Source organism: Coccinella septempunctata, chromosome X (assembly GCF_907165205.1).
Source record: "Coccinella septempunctata chromosome X, icCocSept1.1, whole genome shotgun sequence".
Lineage (NCBI taxonomy): Eukaryota > Metazoa > Arthropoda > Insecta > Coleoptera > Coccinellidae > Coccinella > Coccinella septempunctata.
This window is the reverse complement of record NC_058198.1, coordinates 267,501-291,183: the sequence shown is the minus strand read 5'-3', so window position 1 is coordinate 291,183 and position 23,683 is coordinate 267,501. Positions and strand designations below refer to the sequence as shown.

The following is a 23,683-nucleotide window of genomic DNA, read 5'->3' as shown; positions in this document are numbered from 1 at the left end:
TTGTTCGAAAGAAGTCAAGGAATAATAAATATAATAATAATTAAAAAATCTATTGACAGTTGATACTTTCACATTTCTAAAGAATTATAAAAAATTACTCAATACTCAATACAAATACCTTACTAAGTATCGATGATCGCATTCACACAATTAATAAATTATTTATTGACTATATACAAATAAATGTCAGATTGCAATTAGTATAAAATTATTCAAATACAATTTGTACACAAGGTAATCACAATTTAAAATGATTTAAATTGATTTTAAAATCTTAATCCTTCATCATTACTCATTTATGACCTTATTATACATATATATTTATATACATATGTAGATTTGCTATGGGGATGCAGTCATTTGAAACCCAGACATGATACCAGTCACTATATATATACATATATATGTATTATTATCAATATATATATACACATATATATAAATAACATAGGTGAATAAAAATATAAAGAAAGTGAATTGGAATTCCACATAACATTGACTCATATATTTAGCAGGAAGCTGAAAAAGTGTATATGCTCGAGTTACTCGCAACAATTCAGTTAATACAAGTGCAAGTGAAAGATTGAAATCATGTCATTTGAACTCAATAGAAAAGGATTTTTTCCATTGAGTTGAGTCATTAATTATTTTGAGCATGAAGTTCTCAAATATTTCCAATGAATAATATTATGAGTGAATATGTGAATGTAAATATTCAGATAAAAAAGTTAAAAAATTTGAATTGTACAAAGATGAATTTTTCACCAAGTTTTTACCACACTTTACTAAAGTAATAATATCAAAAAATTAAATGATGATAGAAATCACCTGGAACATAGATTTTGTACTAAAATTGTACTAGACTAGTGAAAATAATTGTCTGACTCAAATGTTGAATATCATTAGAAAAAAAATGTGTTCAATTTTTCTACTGATACCTAGAAAAATTGATGAAATCAAAACTCTAATGACACCCATTGATATTACTCAAAAGTGCTGTTGAACATGTTCAAATCTTCAAAGGAGGTGGCACCACTTTGATCCAGCATTTGCAACATGTCTGATAACTCATGCTGAGGGGGCGGAGGGGCACCTGAACCACCAGGGGCCGTTCCGGAAGGATCAGCGTTTTGTCCGGTATTCTGCCAAGTTGTCCACTGATAAGGTGCATGTGGAGGACCGGCTTGTCTACCTCCTCCACTCAACTGGGTGTAGGTGGGTTCGTAACCACTATAAACAGGCTGTCCACTAGCCGGCCTTGCTGACTGAGGCGGATCAGACACAAGAACACCATCTTGACGCTGTGCAGGTTGTGGGGCATAATTTGGACTCTGATAGTCGCTTTGAATATGCGTCGTTGGAAGCATATGTGAGTATAGGCCAGGGTCCCTTCGTTGACTGTAATCAAGACTTGGCTGTTGGTAGGCAACTTGCTCTGGATTGTCAGTACCTTCGGAGCCTGGATGGAGGGCCTTTGCTGTTGTATTTGTACACACAATATATTCCACATCGTCAGTATAAGGGTTCAAAAAGGCGAATGCACTTGTACGAAGCCAAACCCATTCTCTGTTTTTAGCTCTGAATCTGTACATCACCGATAAAACTTGACCCTTCAATTTCAACACTGCAAATATCAAGGATCCAGTAAATCAAATAGAACAAAGATATAGATTATAAAATGGCCTAACTCAAAGTCTGAGAAAGTCCTTGCCGCAAAAAACACATGCTGTTAATCAGCTGGAACGAAAGCCAATAATACGGAAAACAAAAACAACATTTTCTCTATTCATAAAAATTTAATTCATGTAGAAATCATAACAATGAACTTGATGCATTAGTATGTGCCAACACAATAATCTGATAAGAGTGATGAGTATTAATAACCAACTGAAAACAGTAAGTTATTTTCAAAGAGAAGTGTTTCAACAACTCCAACTTGATATTAGGGCAAATATTTTATTTCATTTGATTTCGCCATACACAGCAGTTTCCTTCATTTTGTACCCTTATTTCTCACCTAATTTTATTTGATACTGTTGAATATTCAAGAAAATAGAAATAACGATTGTTAAAGAGTTGCATAGATCAAAATTATGTATTTTAAACCATGGGTTTTACAATGGGCTAGAAAGTACAAAAGCCAGTTGCAATCTCTCAAATATTCTATCTTCAATTTGTTCTCTCAAGTTGAAACTCAACAGGAGGATGGCGAAACAATCTACAATTTTCTATCGAATACTTGATTGTTCATACTCTTATCTGCTATACTTCATGCCATTCCACTGGCAAAAGGTACCTTTCGCTCTAGGGTCCATTGTAAAACCTATGACACGCCCATTCCAAATCTGTATACTATTCGATGTAAAAAAATTATGTTTTCAAGCAAACTTGAAAGTCTCATTGAAATATGCTCACCTTGTTCGAAACTATCTTTCATGTGGGTCTGATCTTCGTGATGATAAAAATCAAAACAACTTTTTCCCAGTAGTTCTGGAGGAGTGTATCCAAGTAATCCAATTACCCTTTGATCAACAAATGTGAATTTGCCATCTATGGAATGACGAGAAATGAATTCAGCAGTACTACTGGATCCAGACAGATCACTAGTGTTTGGTGTTGAGGTCACTTGAAGCCTTCCGATCGCTACTAGACAACAATGGGAGGAATGGATTTCTTCTTCGGTCTGTCTGTCTAACTGCACACCTGGGAACATATCTGATATTTCTCGTACTTAGTTAAGTCTTAAGTTAACCACAAGGAAGCGTCATCTACATATGACAATTTCTTTTGTAAAAAAGCCGAAGGTATATGTTATAAATACCTCCAAAATGTCTTAGTGGTGAAACTTCCCTGAAATGGCTCTTTTGTTATGAACTTTTCGAAAATTCTTTTAGACTCACTTTAATTTGTAACTAGAGACATTTCAGGACGGTTAAAGTAGTAGTATTTTAGTATTCTTACCAGTGGGAGGCCAATTCTTGATATAACCTGTACAATGTACCACTGCATAGTTTTGACCATCCCTGCCAGGACCTAAGCTATTCCTCTGTTTGAGCCTGTTCAAATGGCCGATGGTCATACTTTCGGGTGCCAAGTTACCAACTTTCATTCTGCAGATGAATCCTCTTCTTGGACCCATGCACAGCCTCATAGATGCTGAAAGAAACATGGACAATACAATACCGCTTCCAAAAATATAATTAGATTTTGAGATATGAAATTCAGTGTTATTACAGGTACCATTTTTAAGCAGAAGATCTGCATGCATCATCTACTCTGCACGAGTTGCTGAATAACCAGTATCCAAATGAAAAAATCAAAGAGCTTCAACAATAGATCTAGAGAGCTTTCCTTTTCCAAAATAATTTGGAAGAGCTCACCTGCTATGTCTTTCAACTCTGAATTAGCATAACCTTTCTGTGAAGGTATCATTGGTTCCGCAGCAAAGGGATGCTCTTTCCTCTCATTACCTGTAACAGCACTTCATTCTAGACTAATCCTAACTTTCTTATAACCCCTTCGATTCGTAATCTTCTCTTGGTTTCTAAAATATTTTGGTGTAGCTGAATACTAACATGTATGAGGAAAAAACATTTCAACTTGATAGAAAAATTGAAATGAACTCGAACTGTTTACTGTCCCTTCTGAAATGGAGAAAATTGGAAAGAATCGATGGAGAGAATATACTGAAAGTGTCTAGAATAAATTCTGTATTTTCCAGAAATTCTCTCATGCACTACATGATTCCAAAAGTACCATAATTTCAGCGAATTTGAATAACTGAAGAAAACGAAATATTGGACTGAAATTTATACATGCATCGATACTTACATTGATGTCCTTCTTTCTTCACTGTGCCTGTTTTCAGGTCCAGTATTCTTCCTGTATTCTGTGGCTCCTGAGTGGAGAGCTGTTCGCGTACCTTCTCTACATCCTCGGGATGAATATTATCATATATACAAGAACCATACCAATCACTTTGTAGATGATTCAATACCGGTGCTACGGAGTCAGATACATATATAACTCTACCCGTATCACAAGTAACAACGAATAAGAAACCATCTGCTGCTTCCAATATAAGATGTTTGAGTTCTTGATCTGTCAAAAATGAGGGTTTGTATGTTCCATCTGTGCTCGTATTGCCTGTGCCTAAAAAAATCATGTTAATTGGTATTTTATTGCAATAATAACAGGCAGTACGTTTTCAAGTGTCCTTGATTTTAAAGCTTCTTTCACCTCCTCATTTTAGTAGAATTTTTAATATAGAAGGAACTTTGGAATTGATTATGAAACTGGTTGTTAGTAGAACAGAGAAGATATTTATGATACCACTTGGAAAATCATAAATAATGGTGATAAAATTATTCAGTAGAAATGTAAGTAATCATATTTAAAAAAAACATTTTTTTCTGAGCCTGCAATAGCTCTTCTATGAGGTGTTTAGGGATTATCCACTCATCATTCTTGGACACCTTGTATATAAGTCTGGTTGTGAAAATTCAGTATTTGGACTATGTTACTATATTATTTCGGAAAAAGCGATTTTCTGTTTTAAGTTGGTTTGGTATTTCGTCACTGAGCATACCTGCAAAGGAATTTTGGATCATGTTTGAAATATTTCAATTCAAGATGTATGATATAAAGAGCCTTAATCTTTATATCGTACATCGTTTGTTATTTCCCGCGTTGATTCTTCTTTTGAAGTATATTCGATTTACGAATAATATTGAATACAACAAGGTACTGATAATCATAATGGCAGCTCATGAAAAAAGGAGGCAAATAAAAATGGTGGATCGTTTACAATAAACATAAAATCATGGACGTACTACTTACATCACTTCCTCATTGGCTAGGAATCGAAGAAACGGTTGAAGCGCAAAGAAGAAATTCAATTACCATTCAACAATTGTACGTATGTAAATAACTTGGACAGCCATTGTTTTTCTCAAGTTATTTATATTCTACAGTCGAATTGGTTGGTTTTAAGCAAGAAAGGAAAAGCGCCATAAATTCTAGTTAAGAAGTATTTGCGATTGACTGGGCATTGTTCATTTGGTTTCAGTCAATGTATATGATAAGTATGTGACTATTATTCACTTATGACAATGACCCTTCCCAGCAGTTTTCTAATGCGCCCAACGTTCTTTATTAAGAACTGACGGGATAGTCAGTCACTTGAAAAAAAGGCCTGCTTTCTCCAAAATATTTCAATCTGTACCGAATTTTTTTTAAACTCATTGCAAGAAAGGCTTGTTAATTTCTTATACCCTCCCTATAAGAAATTGTTATTTCAATAATAACAAAAAATGGAAAAATATTTTGTTGCTCAAGACTTTCCGACTTACCTCTGAGGGCCTTCATGTGAGCCACAGCCATCCTGAGTATTGTCAATTTGTCCGGTTTTCTTGCGAGAGCACTGCATGTTGGTACCATATCTGACAGCTCCGTTATGTAGGCTGTCATCTTATTCCGTCGCCTCCTTTCAATTTCGCAATGATTCTCCCTACAGTAAGTTTGAAAAAAATCCATCGGTAATTACATTTTTGTAAAGAGATATAAAATAGAATCGACTATCTTGGTGGCTTAAACAGCCTCTGAAACAGCATACGGCATTTCCTTTCAAAGATTTCAGATGATTACTTTGAGGTTTATCGAAACACATTCCGGTTTCATAAAAAAAAATTTATTTAACCTCTTGATTTTCATCCCATCATTTAATAATAATTTTTTGCGAAAGTTTAAGGTATGGTTTTTTGAACACCTACTCCTTTACGAGAAAACGATAACGTTTGTTTGTAATTTTCGAATTTTGAACCGAAAAAGGTCTCAATCGATTGGGTTGACTCATTGATGAAGAATTCGTTGTCGAATTCAGTTACAATTGTATGTCCATCCGCATTGGCTCTTCCTTCGCGAACCTTCAAAACCACAAATCATAAATCATATATGTCATGCACTACTTTTCAATTTGATAGGATCTGAAATTTTCAACAGCATATCCTCGAATATCTGAAGAAGCAACAATGTAGCAAAACAAGTCGTGTTTCATACGAATAATAAATAGAAATGAACATACATATATGTATGTCGATTTCATAACGACGAATCTCTACTATATCCCTCAACAGCAAGTCATTTTCCTTGTTCAGATAGAGCTGTCAATATTTATAATGAAATGTAAGGAATTGTTTCAAGTTTCAGTTATTCAACCGTTTATATTTCGATCTCCAGCTGTGTAGTCGTGAAGTTCATCATGGTAATGATGTCTATTGTTTATCTTGAGTTTTCTGGTTCTAAGTAAAAAGTTAATGCAACAGGTCAGCAAATGCTTTCTTTGTAATACTGCCATCGCTTAGCCACAGCCAGCAGTTCTTTGTACTCTGGCAGCAACCTACTTAATTCCACTCATTTAAATGAGCTCGTGTGAAGCCACTCGTTCTACCAGGAAACATTGCTAACATGGTATTCTTCGAATGGGGATGTGAAAATATATTATGGAACAATAATTGAAAAACTATTGGGAATGACCCATTCGTAGGAAAACGTCGAATTACCAATCACCCTGTATTTGCATATTATATGGTAATTGCTAACTGCTCAGATCATTTTTCATCCTGAATTGGGTAACGTTACCAAATCCAACCATAGGGGTTTCTAATTTTATTCGAATATTTAAGAAATAATGTGCAAATTTCAGTAGCATAAATCTTAAAATGTTATCTGGTTCAGAAAATTTCCGAACCCCCATGGTCTTTCGAGCATGGCAAAAGAAGTATTCGATATCCGGCAAAGGCGCATAAATATAAGCAGCCTTATACAAGCGGACGTATATATCGTTTAATCTGAAGTTACAATCAAGGCTATAAGTTGCGTCTTAAATGCCAGTGCATCCAGAGTTCGACTTACGTTAATCGGAGCGATCCAAATTGGCCTCGAAATAAAATACCGCTACAGTACTGGGGGGCCACAGTTTTCTTTGGAAGACACGATAGATGGTACTCGTTTATGAGGCAACAGAGATGGACTGCGCTTTTGGCTCCGCTAATACAATCTTTAGCCAGCTGGCTTCGTTCGTCAAAAATAATCAACATATGCATATCACAATAGTTCAATAGATATTTTTCTTGGTTGATTCTAGTTGATCATTTCTATAGACCAATATTGATATAGAAGGAAGTTCCTTCTTCTAAATTAGAGCACCAAGCGATAGTTGAAATATTTATCGAGGTATGTACATGTTTCTTAGACTAAAATAAGTAATCGATTAAATGTTTTTAGCATGTAACGCTAGGTGGTCAAGGTGGCTCTTATGAGAAGCAAGGGGTAAATACGTTCATAAGACCCACACACCTTGACTAAAAGGTCGCATATGGTTTACTTATGTTATCATGATCATGGTCTTCCTGAGAGCTTTTTTGCAAAATTGCCTTCTTATATAAGTAATAAATTTTCAACAGTATGAGCAGCTCTAACCTTAAAAAAAAAACACCTGGGATTTCATTGGTTATCGAGGAAGCTAGAATAGGTTCGCGTCCCAATATCACAACGGCGTTGATCGCGTAAAGTCGCGGTCCCGGTGAGCCAGCGTGGGAACCGGCATCGGAGAGCTCGTTTCTGCGGTCACCTCCCCCGCGGCAGGTCACGACTCACGGGGAGTACACGCGGACCCCACGACCCCGCGCCGCTCTCGAGAACGGCCGCGCTCAGAGATGATGCATCTGTGTTATGGATTAAGGATTGTTAAGAGAGAAAGGAAGTGATACCACCACCGTGGGTACGTGATCTAAAAACGAACGAAATCGATATCTATACACAAAATCTATTAAACGAACACGAATAATGTATACGCATCAAACGTAAAATTTGAAAGTACTGAACTGTTCAGATTCATAACTCATCAAGGTACCAAACTCGCCATTACTGCTCAGAAGCACTGATCATCAACGAGTCAAACCCAATCTTTTGGAACCATCTTCGTCACAAAACTCGAAAAATTTGAGACAAAATGATAACGCTTTTGTTGCTAGGAACGATATAAATATGTAGATAAGATGCTATCTTTTAAATACAGCTTCGACCGATCTCGCGATAAACCAGAATGCTGTTTTCAGTAGCTGAAAGAGACAAAACGCATCTTAGAAAATCAATGAAGTGGATTATTTATGAATGAAAAAAAAAAAAAAATTTTAAAAAGCCACTTATGGATGCGTTTTCTCACGTTTTCAATCGTCTCAGAATTAATAGTTACCTTGCGAAACGTTCTTTGTCCTGTATTGTGTCTTCCTCCATTCTAGCGTATTTGGCGCCACTTGGGTCGTCCTCATCTGATCTGAAATTGAAAAAAAAATCAGGAAACGGTAAAAGGGGGATTGTTGTCGAGTAACATATCTCAAACAGTTTTAGAGAAAGAGCCTGGATGACAATAGAAGAATTTTCTTAGTTTTATGGAATGTAAATGTGTCAAGAAAGCTGTTAACAATTGTTTTTTGTAATGTGAATCGCATAATTTTAAGGAAGTTGATAGCAAGATGAATCCTTATCTCTGTCCTTCTTCCTCCTTATATTTATTAATTTTCTGCATATTCACCTGTTGAAATCCTTAAAGAGGTAATTATTGCAACTGACTAAATTATTATTATTATTACTACTATGGGTTTTGCAATTTATTCGGATATCATATACTTTACTCGCTAAGCAATGATTAGTAGCTCACATGGAAAGAACAATGTAATAATTACATCAAGGATAAGCTTAGAAAATTACAATTGATCTTCACTGGCACTAAGGCAGAAATAATGAATCGGTTACAGATGTTATGCCTCAATACTGCATAACTTTACACCTACAAATCCCTTTTTACTTTGGTGTTTCGAATATTATTAGTCTTTTGATGGGCGATACAGAACCAAACCTTCTTTTCAGGGAAAAACGTACGCCATAACGAGGAGATGCAGGTAACAGAGAAATCATGATGATTCTGACAGGAGAATAGATTTACAAGGGCCTTTCTGTTACAATGAATCTGAATAAATATGAGTTTTTGTTTGGAGGTTGTTGATTTTTTCCAGTCTCTATTCATGATTTTCACAGGCTATACTTCGGGTACACCTTGAAATAATGTTCAATGTACTCGTATTGTAGATCGTCCTTCAGAGAACGTACATGGAAATTGCCATAAAATTTTTCTAAATTACCATGAAATCTCGAAAGCAATAAATTTAATCTAAGATTTATATTGCCGAAACGTGTAACTGAAATAATTCAAAAGATAAAAAGCAAAGTAGTTATACCATTACATATTTCAGTGCTGATAAAAAGACGTTGAAAATTTTATTATTTCCGAGAACTAAGAAATAATCTAACTTTTAACATTCTAAATAAGAATTGAAAAAAAAAATTGTCCGATTTATTCCAAATCAAAATCGAAATGTTTTACCGGAGCGAGCATGAAGAAAGCAGTATAATAGGTATGTCATATAGCACTGCTTCAGCAACTTGAAGCATTACTTTGTGGAACTGCTGTTGTATGACGAGAAAGTTCATAAGAACATTGTAGTCATTACCGTATGTCGGGGTTGAATAGAAATTTGGACCAGATCGATCCTGATAAACCGACCATATTAATTTATGCGTTCCCCACAAGAAATGATGAGATCCATGTTCTCGAATATCATAATGAAGCATCATTTAAAATTAACCACACCAAAGCAATACTGTTTGTATGGCAATTTTTACTCTTTATCTTTTTAAAAAAAAAAACGGAGTTCTTTTCAATATTCTATTCACACTTACACTTCCGATGTGTAACAATCGAATATATTAGGTACCTATACCTAATGAAATGGAGGATAAATGGACCGCCCCTGGTCTCATTTGCTTGGACAACTGTATAAAATAAACATGACATAATCTCGCAATTCGAATAGTAAACTGGTACACGTACATAGTACGAAATGACCAATAAAAGAGTATAAACTGCTGTGTTTACCAGGGATAGGGGTTGGTTACATGGCCCCCTTCGATTCGATAAACGCCGCTAATGAGACCCTTATCGAGATACCGTAGCACGTATTACAGATTTGGGAATGCAGTACATTAAACTGACATTTACATTATAAATGTTGTTTCAGTAGCGGTCAGTTAGGGAAGTTTGGTATGTCCCACCATCACCACGTATGGATCGATGGATATAGAGAGGATGAGTTCACAAGATGCCTGAACCCAATATTCTCTTTTAGAAACACTGAAGACGATATTCGAAGACTTGCCGAAACGTTAGAAATCACACACCAAAGAGATGAGGAAAACAGAGCAAATAATTATCCAGCAAGTATTCTCACCCTTCTTAAGAAAAAATTGACAAAAACAAAAGGATTCAGAATATTCCCTCTTCACCATTCAGAATGAATAATACTTGTGTTTCTGGGTTGGATAGTGGGAAACTTTTCTTGGGGGCATAAATTATAGTATTTGTTTCGATAATTGCAACACTGTATATGTTGTTTTTCAAACACGCCAATGTTGAAACTATGAAAACTTTGTTTATCAAAACATTATGAGTGTACGAGTATATGCTCTATCAGCATTAACGAATGTTATTATTTCATGTTGGTTTTGAAAGAAACTTACTTGCTTGTTATATCGTTTACGATAGCTTTTTCATGTTAATGCCAGTTCCAGGGTAGAACTGAGATATAGTTAGAGAATTTAACTGAAATTTGGTTTGAACAAGATTGTTTATTATTTTTGATTATTATTATAGTTTATTTAGTTAGGTTACTCTCGATGTTAAAACCCATCCTATATAGATAAATTACTGAGAGCGCCTAACACTACTCAGTCCCAGAAGAACTATTATACCAATATTTTAAAAAAGTGGAAATATCTACCGGATTCGTGCTTTCGGAAACACGAAAGTTGTAGAAGTTGATAACCATTTGGCGGAGTTTTTGAAAAACAGAATTTTTTTCGGGGATATATATATCGAATTACCTCAACTGGCGGCGCATTCGTTTTCGAATTCTAAATTTCTAAGTTCACCCTAATCGTTTTACATCAATTTCAGCTGAAAATGCGAAAATTGCAAAATGATGTAGCTCTTAGAGTCCATACATATAACTAGTTCGGCTCTGTGGAGCGGGATCATTTTCCATCATTTCTTTGGAAGATTTGCTGTGGCTTTGGAAACGGAATTATATTTGCACTAATTGTCACCTACAACAGTGTTCTTCGGTATTTATTATCTAAAAACAGTTACAGGGTTTCGAATGACAACGATTTAGGGTCGATTCGAATTGTTTTTATATTATTTATAATGAAAAAAAAAATATTATATCTAAGGAACTATTCGTCGGGTGGGATCAAAGATATCAGGATTTCCTATGTAGTCGAGACAGAATACCAACAAACTCTTTGACACTGCACCCAAAAGTGCGGGCAGCTTGGTATTTGTGGGAAAGACCTCACTCCATGCTTAATAAAATATCAACGTCTACCTCTCTGGATAGATGTCTGAGCTGATAAAATTATAAATATGCGTATGGTGTTGTCCTTTTTTTATTACTTCATTTATCCACTTCTCGGCAACATCCGGTCAAGTGTCTTTGTATGCTCGAAGACAACCGAATCAGAATAACATTGGTTAACTAAACGGATGGACATCTTTTTGATGTTTCGGAAAGATTTATGTCGGAACGAAGGCAGTATAAAAATTCCACTTGACGTAAATTTAACCTGTTGATTTACCCTTTTTGGGGATAAACCATGCATTATTCGTAATAGGGTTAAAAAAAGACGATACTACTTCACTTCTTACTCTAACTTGAAATGTTTTTTTCTTATTTACCGCAAGTAGTAAAACAATGAATATTTCATTGTTTTAATCTATAACCAGTTGGTTTTCTAGTTGTCAATTAATCAAACGTACCGATTAATATTCCTAAGATGGGTCAATGGATTATTACCAATAAAATGGTAGTTGAGAAAAAGGTTTTATTAAATCGTTTTATCCAAGAATGAATCCTAGAAATAAGAGACTAAATATTTATATTATATTCATATTCTCAAAGAAACAATTTCAGTTCGAACGAATCCATTCAATGTTACGTAAGAATTTTTGATGATATTATAGGATATTATGAGAGTTATGATTCACTCATTCGCATATGTTGATAGTTTTGCGGTAGAGACGACTAAAGGTACCATTGGAAATAAAGCACGTCCCTTTAATAAGTTTTCAGAATAATAACACGATAAACAATTCCATTTATTGACAAAACATGCGGCATAAAAATATTCAATCTTCCATATATCGACTGTAAGATAACTTCATTTAACATAATGAAGTAAAAAAAAAACGAGATTATTATTTCGATTCCTAAAACTGTCTGAAATGCCATTTGGTGAATCACAATAATCCACAGCTCTTTTTCCCTTCCCAATCACTTCATTATCAAATTTAGTACCATAGATATACAGGAACGCAGCAAGAAGTCCTCCACGATTAATAAATTATTAGGGGCAATGAAATCAAGTTGTCGAAAAGTAAAAAGTGAAACAAGAGGAATCTTGAGGCCATCTTCTTGCAGCGGCATTCTCTTCGGATAAAACAGCCAGGCGGCCGATGCTGGTATACCTACTTATTATTTGAAATTATAATAATAATTGGGCCTCGTTTTTTGTTCCGAACCACCGTAATGATGGCGATCGAGATGGCATATTATGCTTGCTTTTTACCTTTTCAGATACTATTACAATAAATATGGGATAATAATAGTTTCTTCCTCTGAAGTAACTGCTGTTTTCTGGGAATGTAACATAATAGGCCAATTTCGTTCGAAAATTCAAAGCGAGCGATTTGTGTGAAGCAATTTTAGACTGATAGGAAAAATTAGTCAATCATCCTTTACTAACGTTTCGCTCCGATCGACTTATTTGAAGGGTGGAAAGTTCAGGGTTGAAACAAATGAAATTTTATTTCAGAAGGATTTGATGCTGAAATGTGAATTGAACCATGTGTTGCTCTAGCTAGTAATACCAAACCTCCCACCTCATGATTCTAGCCTAGTTCAATTATAGTTTTTCAGAAATGGAATGTAGAGTTTTGTGCGAAAAACGTTCGTCGATATACTAAATTGAGTGGGTATTTATTTCAGTACTGAAAATTCAATATTCACGGATCAGAAGCAGTTGTAGTATTTTCGATTATTATTAAGTACATGATTATTACTGAAAGAAATTAAATGTGCTGGCAACATCGATTTAAATGTTTACTCATAATGAGAATAATAATTGCCTATCTAAACGAAGCAGATACAAGTTTTCAACTATAAATTCTTCATAATTCTCCGACTTTTCTTGATAGGTCTGATATGCTGGTGATAATGGAGAGTGAAATGTTTCGGTTCGCTCACTGAGTTTGTTATTGAGACCAGGTTCCACTTAGTAGTCAGTCAATATTTTTATTTGCGATGAAATATTTTTTTTCCTTTATATTTATGTTACGTTACGAAAAAAAATTCACAACATGTAATAAAAAACAGTCGCAGAAAGGAATGAAAATATCTGTTATATTGATCACGTTTCTGTCAATTATGTACATACTATGCAACTCGTTGTTCTTTCTTGTGCCAGAGATTTTTAGTACAAGAGCAACGTAGTCCTATCTTAAAGATCAAGACGGAGATTCGACGCGAATTTTTTCTTCAAATTGGGTCGGTTGTTTATATCGCGAAAACTAAATCAGTAACAGATTCTATGTACATATTCGAAAATCTCCACAGCTAAATTCGGACGCAAATTTTACGATCTTTTTTCATCATTACCTTCGCCTTTTCGAATAATGAGAACTACTAGGAACTTCTGGACAAAGTGATCCTACAGGAGGTTGTACCACATGATGGCTCGACTGAGGCTGCAAATAGGTCGGGGGTGGTGCGTAATGAGGGGGGCCGCCCCCCGCATAAGCGTACATGTCCACTGTAGCGCTTTCTTAACTATTTCGCACAAGACAAGTCAGAGCATTATTATCTGACACCAAGTAGGGAAAATCTTCACTATAAACATACGTTGGATTATCGAAGAGATGAAATATTAAAACACCTTTAATAAATTATCGCCCGGTTGAAAGTTATTTTCTCAAGTTATCAAACGGTCAAAAAACACGCCGAATTGTGACATTTATTCACACAAAGCCGGCAGAGCGATGCGCCAAAGCAGAAGATGCGAACTGAAGTGAAAATCGTGAACCATGGACGAAGTCCCAACCTATCCTCTCCATCGTGGTGATGGTTCAAAGACTAGAGTGGGGTATTTCTTAACAACAGTTAAGGTAAGTAATTGACAAATCGAAAGGGATAGGATAATTTCCATAATCTTGAAAATGATAGAACTTTTTTATCGAGCTTGCAGTATTTTTTCATTCGTTGCAAAACGTAAAACCTGAAAGGTTTCAGACTATGGTAACCCGTACCTACTTCTTATACGTATTCAGTAACTGCGAAATGAAACATAATGAAAATCATATTCCCGTAACAAGATAAGGCATTTTTGAAAAAGGCAATCGTATTATGTACCTTTAAAACAAGGTGTCACTCTACACCCATTCCCATTTGAGATTTTAGAGGTTGCTGTCATTACGCCCACAGGGTTGATGCAAATTTATTTGAGCCAACCGAATAAAATGTTTCGCTACAAACCAAAGTTTACATCTTTATGCATTTTTTCTGATTTTGCATGGGGACGGGAATATAAAGCGTGGTTTCTTTTTCAAATTGACACACTGTATAGAGAATTTACTTTAGAGAGAAGATTGAAATGAACATTTCAGCATCTTAAGAATCGGATCGAAGGTAGAGGAGCACGTTCACCGCCAATATTAATGGGATGTTCCCATTAATATCGGTTTGGACATCTACATTCGTATAATAGTGGGCTAATGCAAGTAACCGAAGGCATTTACACGCCCCGCCTTGCCTTAAATGTGGTGTTGTTGAGATTCTATTACGATAAGACGGTTATTCTAAGCTTATCAGTTAATAAATAACCAAGAAACGATTTAAAGTTATGCAAGTTCATCCCGAACGACTCTTTATCGAAGTTTACAAAGTAATTTTTTACAACCTATTTATCGAATCCTGAAACGTTCAAGGACCAAGAAATTATCCGAATAATAATTATCCAGCACACTTAATTTCAGGACACCCAGTATGAACTTAAAAACCGACTTTGTCATCGAAATGAATTGCTTTTCAAACCAAAACTTATTTCAGAAAATAGTTGACTGAATCAACCATAAAACTATTTTTAAACCATATAGATGTGTAGGATTTCCACTACAGAAATCAAAAATTTAGCACACTCGATACTGATTGTAATCAAAACTTAAGCAATTTTCTGGAATATGCAGGAGAAATTACTGTTATGTATGAATAAACAAATAAAAAGGTCCTATTCGAAAATGAAAAAAAAAACCATACCTGGCAATCCTGACATGGATTGAAATCCGAAGAGCTATTCATTCTCATACCCAAATTTGAAAATACCCATTTTGAAAATATAAATACAATTTTGAATTGTTATTAATGAAATTAAAAGATATGTTACTATGTTACTTAGGAGAAACAGAAGTGCATCCTGATTTCCCAACAGAACAAAGATAATGATCCGAACTCGAATATTTATTAATATTGGAAATAAGTACTTCAAATATCTATTGAAAAATTTGAAATGGCCTCTAATTCGTTATAAAGAGAAACCAACTGATAAATCTCCTCAGTCTTATACTGTAATAAAATAAAATCACGACTGAAATTTGTCACATCTCTCAACATATCATGATTTTAATCATTAGGCAGGAAGATTGTTGTATATATTGCATACAACCATGCCTTAGAGGATAGAAGGAAATAAAATTGGGATAGTAGCAAATAGTACAGCAATACAAACTCTCCTTTAACTCAAGTTTTCGAAAATCTTACTTCACCTCACCATCACTTCTAATATATCGCAATAATATTTTCTTCTGTTATTTAATTAATCAGTAGAGACTACTTCTTACACTATAATTTGTATGTATTTATGTTGATAAACAATAAAACATCATACCAACACCCATTGAAATCATGTCGAAGAGAACCACCTGAATTGGTGAAAACGCTAATAATTCAAACATTTCACATTGAGCTACTAAATTACCAAGTTAGTTCGAATTGGCTTTGAATTAATATCTTCATGTTCATCAGAAGATTAAAATGATAAAAATGATCCACCCATCATATATTATACCATAACTTTCATTGCATAATTATACTTTCAACAGTCCAATATTTAATTGAAACAGCACAAATACAAGTATGAGTTATTACCTTTTGAATAAGAAAATTCTGCTTATTCATGGTGCCGGAAGATAAGTGTATGATCATGATTCAAATATTATCTTGGATTTTAAAAAGATATACAAGTTTGAGGCAGTACCAAAATGAAATCCAGACATTCATCCAATGTAGATTCGAAAGTTGCTTTTTCTCAACATCTGAAGAATCTTGAATAACATTGATTATTGACGAAAGAAATATAAACTAATAAGTATTTTCATGGGATAGCTGCACAACTAGCGACATCTATCAGTGTTTATTTATAGGGAATTAATACATACCCAAATTTCCTAGCTGTATTTTCTTCAAATGGAGAAAATTAAACGGGAAAACTCACCCTATACTTCCGGCGCGCCGTTTTTGGATACCCTTTGTGGGATCAGCACCTTGAAATAATCATTGTTTTGAAAGTTTTATGCCAGGGAATTGCAAACCATATGAATTCAAGTACAACATAATTCATACAATGTAACTCCGAATCAGTTCCACTATTAAACCATTAATCTGCATCAATTTTTAGATGTGAGAACAGCGATCTTAATAAAAATAACAATCTGAAAGGAGACTCATTTATCTTTTCGCCGAAGCATCTTTTGATTTTGATTTGAATGTGATAATCATAAAAATTTTCCGGAACAGATCTGAACAGTTATTACATCACAATACATACATATATAACGTTTAATAACTAACCTGTAAGTGAATGTGTAACAGCTGACATTAGAAATGAAAACCATTCGTTCAATAGTTTTCAAATTGTCCTCCACAAATTTCACACTTGGACTCATTCAAAACAATCACTTTCAACTCAGTTTTTTTGGATTAATACGATAATAATACATAGTATGTTTACTCCGTTCAGGACGCCATGTTGAAATTTTCATTTATTACTTTCAATTCAAAGCAGCTTTGCTTTTGGAGTAGAAAGTGGAAGGGAGGTAGTTAGGAAGCACAAGGAAGAGATAGAAAAAGAATAAAAAGATGACCTTCCTTGGTTGTTGAGGTAAGGGTGGCTTGCGACAAGCATAGACATGTAGAATACTAAAGCCACGCGCACCTCAAATTGTCAATCCTGAACCGATTCTGAATCAGTAATCAGTGGTCAGGTTCTGAGGCGCTCTTTTTCCAGGCCTTGTCTCTGATCACAGATTACAGATTACTCTGATATCATGTTAGTGCATTGAGATGTGTAGACAGATATCTACGATCAAGCTTAGTTGGCAGTTGATGACGATTTTTTTCGAACGTAGTTTTGATCAAACTGTGGATCAAATAGAGATATATCTCTGGGATCAAACCATCTTCTACCATAGACAACGTATATCTAACCAGAGATTATAGATCACAGATTATAGAGCAACAGTAAAATTATTATAATATAATAAAATTATTATTATAAAATCCTCGCAACATTGAACCAAATATTTCTCTTTGAGTTAACTCAATTGTATCAGAGATATAGATATCGCTGAATTGTATGCTTTTTATCTAATGTTCTGTGTACAAAACATTTCTGTCTTTGTTTCTGTGGATGACCCATCTCTATGGATCAAATCCTACCTCCTACCCAAAGATTATAGAGTTACTCTACCTAACTCTATAATCTTTGCTCCTACCCACAGATTATCTCTATAATCTTTGCTCCTACCTCCATCCTCCATGATCAAATCTATGCTGATTTTCTGTGATGTATGCTGACCACCTAATATCAATCGTCAATCGGTATATCAGAATAATATATTCCGGATAGATATCCGGAATGATAAAAACCTTTTGATTAGAAGAGTTTTTATGTGTAAATTTCTATCAACACAACGAACATGTCGGGATTCGATGAAAACCCTTTTGGCGATCCTACTATAGAAAATCCATTTGCAGTAAGTCCGGCATATGAAAGTTAAATCTTGTTGCACTGCAACTTAACTTGAATATAATATTTCATTTTAGGATCCCTCGGTACAGCAGGTCACTCAAAATGCTAGTGCTAGCCTTAGAATTGACGATTACAACCCATTTGACAAACAAGGCCAAAAAATGACTGTTAGTATATCTGTTTTAAACCCCTTCTAAATTGAAAAAGTTTTTTGTAATTTAATTTATTTCCTAATATACAATGTACTTGTACGGTATTAAGGGATCATACTGAGTGTAAACAGATTTACAAAGAAAAATGATAGTGAATTATCTATCTAGTGATATTTCGTCTCATTCACAATCGGTGTGATGGGAGATCTTCAAGCCATAATCTTCTTTAGTCACCTTATATTGGGATATTCCAGACAGAGGTGTTATATTAAGGTTCTTTGAGTAAGATAGGAATTCCAAAAAATGTGTTCAACATTTATCTATTCATCGAACTTCTTCTGATAATTGTTATATTTCTTTTATTCACTTGGTTCACTTTAATAAATAGACCGAATAATTTATGGACTTGTCTTTAGAGAGAAAAGATTCATTCAGAATAGGGAGATTGCCATAATGTTTATAGGAAATTTAAACATGGATCCCTTCCTACTTAGTCTACTATCTCCTTAAGCATTTGACATTCTTACAAAGTTATTATTCCTCTGATGAATAAATTCATATGATTTTGGGTGGATATCTCTAAAATCACTTTTTCTAACTTTCTATCTGCATTTAAATTGATAAAGCTGTAGATTTATTCTCCACTATAATACAATGATTCAAATTCTGTTAACTTTCAGGGAGGACAAGTAACTGGTCCCAACATAGGACCAGCAGTCATGCAACCTACACAAGAATTGCCATCGTATACTAAATCTGGACAATCGTACATGAAACCAACCCTTAACACCGAGGAGTTGCAGGTAAAAGAATAAGACATTGTATGGTATGGAATGGCTTATTGAAGAAAGATTACAAATCATTATGCACAATTCCCACAGCTACCTAAAATTTGACACAATTTGACTAGAGTTTCAAACATCTTGAAGAATGCATCAACCTAAAACAGGTGGTGTCCACTAGTTTCAAGGCAAAGCCCTATGCTTTATGAAGATTTTGGATTTTTATTATTATCTCTGTATAAAAAAATTACACTCTTTGAATTCAGTAGTAGGATGCAATATCAGAACGCCAAATTACCATAGCAGATTAGTGTTGGTACTAAAAGAGTAGCAAACCGATGTAAGTTCATAGGAGAGTCAAGAGATATCCACTGCAAACTTAGATTCTCAACTAGATAGCGTCCCAGAAATCGCCCAATCTTATTCTTCTATATTCTCAAATATATCATGAATCAAAATTTCAGCAATAGCTTTGTTGGTTGCAGAAATATTTATTTCATAATCAATGGCCACTTCTGGAAATGTGTCATTTTTTCATTTGGTCTCTGAGACCTACTAATTGAAACAGAGTTAATTGTATTTCCCAAAGGCCTTTTTTGCCCTATGGCTTGAGATTTGATGTCCTCCCACTGGTAGTGTACCTATGATTCACATACTACAGCAGTTGCTTATTCTTGATTTTGTAGTCTTGCAGTTTAATATTAAAAACCCTATAAATTGTAGAGACGTCAAGAAGAATTGGAAAGAAAAGAGCAAGAGTTGAAAAGACGTGAAGAGGAAATGCTCCGATCCCAACAATATAATGTACGAAGAAATAACTGGCCACCATTGCCTGAACAATGCTGTTTTCAGCCTTGTTTCTATCAAGATATCGAAGTAGATATTCCAGAAGTCTTTCAAAAAATTGTCTACCAACTTTATCGTCTCTGGATGTGTAAGTGAATTTTGAAAAATATGATAAACGCAATATATTGACTAAAACTACTTAAAAATTGAGATAACACTACTGCGTATGAATGAATCATTTCAAATTAAATAAACATTTGGATGTGCAGAGTGGACCAATGTTTAAGTGAAAGAGCAACTCTTCTAGTAATAAATCTGAAAATTTCATGGAGCTTGATGCAGCCTTTCAGTCTTGACGATTATTTAATTGATTCCTTCTTTTTGGAAACTGAAATAAAAAGTTGTACTCTGTTATCAGAGTTTTTGCCATTATGAAATTTGACCTTCTTGAAAAATCATTAATATTTGAATAAAATTAAATAATGTAGCACACTGATTTTATTTTTCAGTTCATGGAATCGTAATGTTACTTAATATTTTGGGTGGCATAGTTCTACTCAATTTCGAAGTTATTGCCCTTGGTATATTTTATATGATACTATTTGCACCATTCTCCTATCTGTGCTGGTTCAGACCTGCCTATAAAGCATTTAGATCTGATTCATCATTCAACTTTATGGTGTTCTTCTTCATATTCTTTTTTCAATTCATCATCACTGTTTGCCAAGCAATTGGAATACCTGGTACAATGTAAGTGATAAATCTGTTTGTTTCAAATTCATTTCGTACTGAAACTTCTCATTTTTTTACAGAGGAATAAGAACAGTATTCTCTACTTTTGGTGAATCAGTAGGCAGTATCTTCAAAGGAATTCTTGCTCTTATTATTGCTGTTGGTTTTGCAGCTGCAGCTGCTGGAGACTTACTTTTGATCACCAAGGTATGCTTATCTATTTTTGAGTAGCAATTCGCCTACAGGGTACTCCAGAACTATTGGTCTATTTTTCACCACTGTATTGGAAGACCAAAAATACCGGGAAAAGTTGGAATAATTTATTTTCAAAAATATTTCTCAACTGAGCAACCATCCATCAATGGTACCCAGAAATAAAAATACAAGCATGAGCAGACATGTGGAAAGGTTGGAATAAACAAACCTAAGAGATGATGGAAACAGTTCAAATAAGTATCCAGCAAGTACGAAATAATCTATTTTTGTATTGTATCAGAGCGTCGAATGGCTCTACTACTAGTTGTTCAAGGCTGAACCAATCACTCTGGGACACTCTGCATATATACGTCTAATGTAACAATGGAATTTTTTTTGGATTATTTTGATTCAACTCTCTAGCGTTCGTAGCTCAGAGTTTGGAGCGTCGGCTTGGACCGCAGGGTAACGAGTTCGATCCTAGAAAATTACTTCTCTAGAAGTAATAAAATTACTTCTCTAGAAGTAATTTTCTTGTCAATATGGTACGGGCCATAATTCACTGCTGGGTTAAAATTAACAGCGGTGTGTCGTGACGTAAAAGGACACAGAAACAACTCAATCTCAAAAAGCTTTTAAAGGCAACTTCGATACCTAGGGAGAATGAGGATAATACAAAAAAAAAAGTTGATTTTATTGAATGTTATCACACTTGATCTACTAAGATTAGTTCCTTTTAAGTAATTTATTGCTTCCTACGTTTCTAATTTACTATCCCAGAGTTGAGAAATGTAGAAGAAACTTTTACTTCAGTTTCTGCCGATTGTGATAACCAATCATTATTTGAAATTAACTTAAAAACTATTAATTATTGTAAACATGATACAACTCTAATTTTTTTTTTTTATTACAGATTCATCGCATTTATCGTAGTTCTGGAGCTAGTTTGGCTAAAGCTCAAGAAGAATTTAAGTCTGAATTTTTGAGTAACCAACATGTTAGAGGGGTTGCTACAAATGTAGCAGCAGCTGCTGTGCAATCTCAGTTCAGTCAAAGAAGTAATAACACTAGATATTAGGTTTATTTTTTAATATTTATTTCAAGTGTTGATTTAATTTCTGTATTAACTGTTACTTTGTATATTTCGTTTTGATCTAGGGTATTTATAGAATTTCGATACCAAATGTTATGTATGATTTCAGAACTTTATGAAAGAATTGTTTAAATTCGCAACACATTCCAAGAAACTCGACTTCAAATTTAGACTTTTTGTTAAATTTTGATCCTAGTGGTTTTTTTGGAAATTGTTCCCTAACCGTGTTAATTTTGCTGGTATTGATTATTAAAAATGAAGTTTCAATTATTCCTCTGTGTTTACTTTTTATCTTTTACAATAATTCAATTTTTTTCTGGTTATAAAATAGCAAATTGCTCTTCATTTGTTGTTTATACAGAAATATGCTTTCACAATCATTCTACAACTAGAACCTACTCTATTAATTTATCAAATTTCAGTCTATTCGAGTAATGCATATGTTCTCTGTAGATATGTTGCGACCCCACCACCCTTCTCATTTGGGGGTTCGGTCGTTTTCAAACATATGTGAATGGCACTAATCTGAATGCAGCCCAGTCTGCACTCAAAGAAGCTTGAACACTTCAAATTCCCCATCACAACTTCAGACCGCACCTAATTGTCTGCTTTGAGACAGCATCCTCCAGAGCAATCAATAGGATAATTTAATACAGTGAACAATATTCTAAATTACAAGATCCATATATATATTTTCTTATAATTCAAGATAGGTGATTGCAAATCTGAACTCAGTTACACTATATCAACTAATACTTTCGCCATTAAAATACTGAAATTGTCCATTCTAGGATTAGATCCTACAAATTCCATTCTACCGCCATCTAGTCCCATTTCATCCCACATCAACTGATCCATTATATGTTCTTGTCGTGTATAGTAGAAACCTATATTACGGTTTTCTACTGTGGTCGAAAAAGAAAACTGTAATAGGTTTAAATATGTTCGGTAGTTTGCGACTAGATGGCGAAGCAATAGAATTTTGAAAATTTTATTTCAAGGAATAGTTAAATTTCAAACAGATGCATAAGACGAAAAATAATGCACTTGAAGAAGAACCGGTATGCTGTGATAATATTCAGCAGATCGGCACCGGTGGCGGTATGGTCATCACTCATTCATCTGTTCCATGGTACTGAGGTCGTGTAAGCAAGCAGGCCATTCAATAATGTGTGTGTGTGTGTGTCCGTGTGTGTGTGTGTGGATGGGGTGTGTGTGGGTGGGTTGTGTGTGTGTGTGTGTCCGTGTGTGTGTGTGTGTGTGTGGATGGGGTGTGTGTGTGTGGATGGGGTGTGTGTGTGTGTGTGTGGGTGTGTGTGCGTGTGTGTGTGTGTGTGTGTGTGTGTGTGTGTGTGTGTGTGTGTGTGTGTGTGTGTGTGTGTGTGTGTGTGTGAGGCGTTTGTGAATGTGTGCGTGTGTGTGGGGGGTGTGTGTGTGTGTGTGTGTGTGTGTGAGGCGTTTGTGTATGTGTGTGTGCGTGTGTGTGAAGGGTGTGTGTGTGTGTGCGTGTGTGTGTGTGGGGTGTGTGTGTGTGTGTATGAGTGGGGGGCGCGTGTGTGTGTGTGTGTGTGTATGAGTGGGGGGCGTGTGTGTGTGTGTGTGTGTGTGTGTGTGGCCTACCAATTTTCCCGACATTCAGAAGGACATAAATGGAAAAATAATTCACTTGAAGAAGAACCGATTGCATTTTC

The 23,683-nt window shown here is 34.8% G+C and overlaps 2 protein-coding genes and 1 long non-coding RNA gene across 12 annotated transcripts; 2 read left to right on the top strand and 1 right to left on the bottom strand.

Annotated features, from left to right (window-relative positions):
- Positions 1–36: 36 nt before the first annotated feature.
- On the bottom strand, positions 37–17,393 carry LOC123322218 (aryl hydrocarbon receptor nuclear translocator homolog). Of its 8 annotated transcripts, none has more exons than XM_044910104.1 (8): positions 17,073–17,393; positions 16,717–16,765; positions 8,255–8,335; positions 5,352–5,509; positions 3,832–4,152; positions 2,962–3,156; positions 2,416–2,715; positions 37–1,624 (listed from the first exon to the last, which is right to left on the bottom strand). In XM_044910104.1, exons 1-8 carry the CDS (start codon positions 17,098–17,100, stop codon positions 984–986), a joined length of 1,773 nt encoding a protein of 590 aa, XP_044766039.1. In that variant the 5' UTR covers positions 17,101–17,393; the 3' UTR covers positions 37–983. The 8 variants fall into 8 exon arrangements, with proteins under 8 accessions (XP_044766039.1, XP_044766038.1, XP_044766040.1 ...); XM_044910103.1 differs by having other exon boundaries at positions 5,352–5,512; positions 17,073–17,391; XM_044910105.1 differs by lacking the exons at positions 16,717–16,765; positions 17,073–17,393 and adding an exon at positions 16,371–16,536 and having other exon boundaries at positions 5,352–5,512.
- LOC123322221 lies at positions 7,132–10,761 on the top strand. 2 transcript variants are annotated; one of them, XR_006539080.1, is made up of 3 exons: positions 7,132–7,780; positions 8,929–9,473; positions 10,140–10,761. It is a non-coding gene; the product is annotated as an uncharacterized LOC123322221 (long non-coding RNA). The 2 variants fall into 2 exon arrangements; XR_006539079.1 differs by having other exon boundaries at positions 10,137–10,761.
- Positions 17,394–18,024: 631 nt separating the features above from the next.
- Positions 18,025–22,262, top strand: LOC123321938 (secretory carrier-associated membrane protein 1). Of its 2 annotated transcripts, none has more exons than XM_044909749.1 (7): positions 18,025–18,256; positions 18,327–18,419; positions 19,085–19,207; positions 19,910–20,120; positions 20,482–20,722; positions 20,785–20,911; positions 21,813–22,262. In XM_044909749.1, exons 1-7 carry the CDS (start codon positions 18,200–18,202, stop codon positions 21,975–21,977), a joined length of 1,017 nt encoding a protein of 338 aa, XP_044765684.1. In that variant the 5' UTR covers positions 18,025–18,199; the 3' UTR covers positions 21,978–22,262. The 2 variants fall into 2 exon arrangements, with proteins under 2 accessions (XP_044765684.1, XP_044765685.1); XM_044909750.1 differs by having other exon boundaries at positions 18,025–18,275.
- Positions 22,263–23,683: the final 1,421 nt, after the last annotated feature.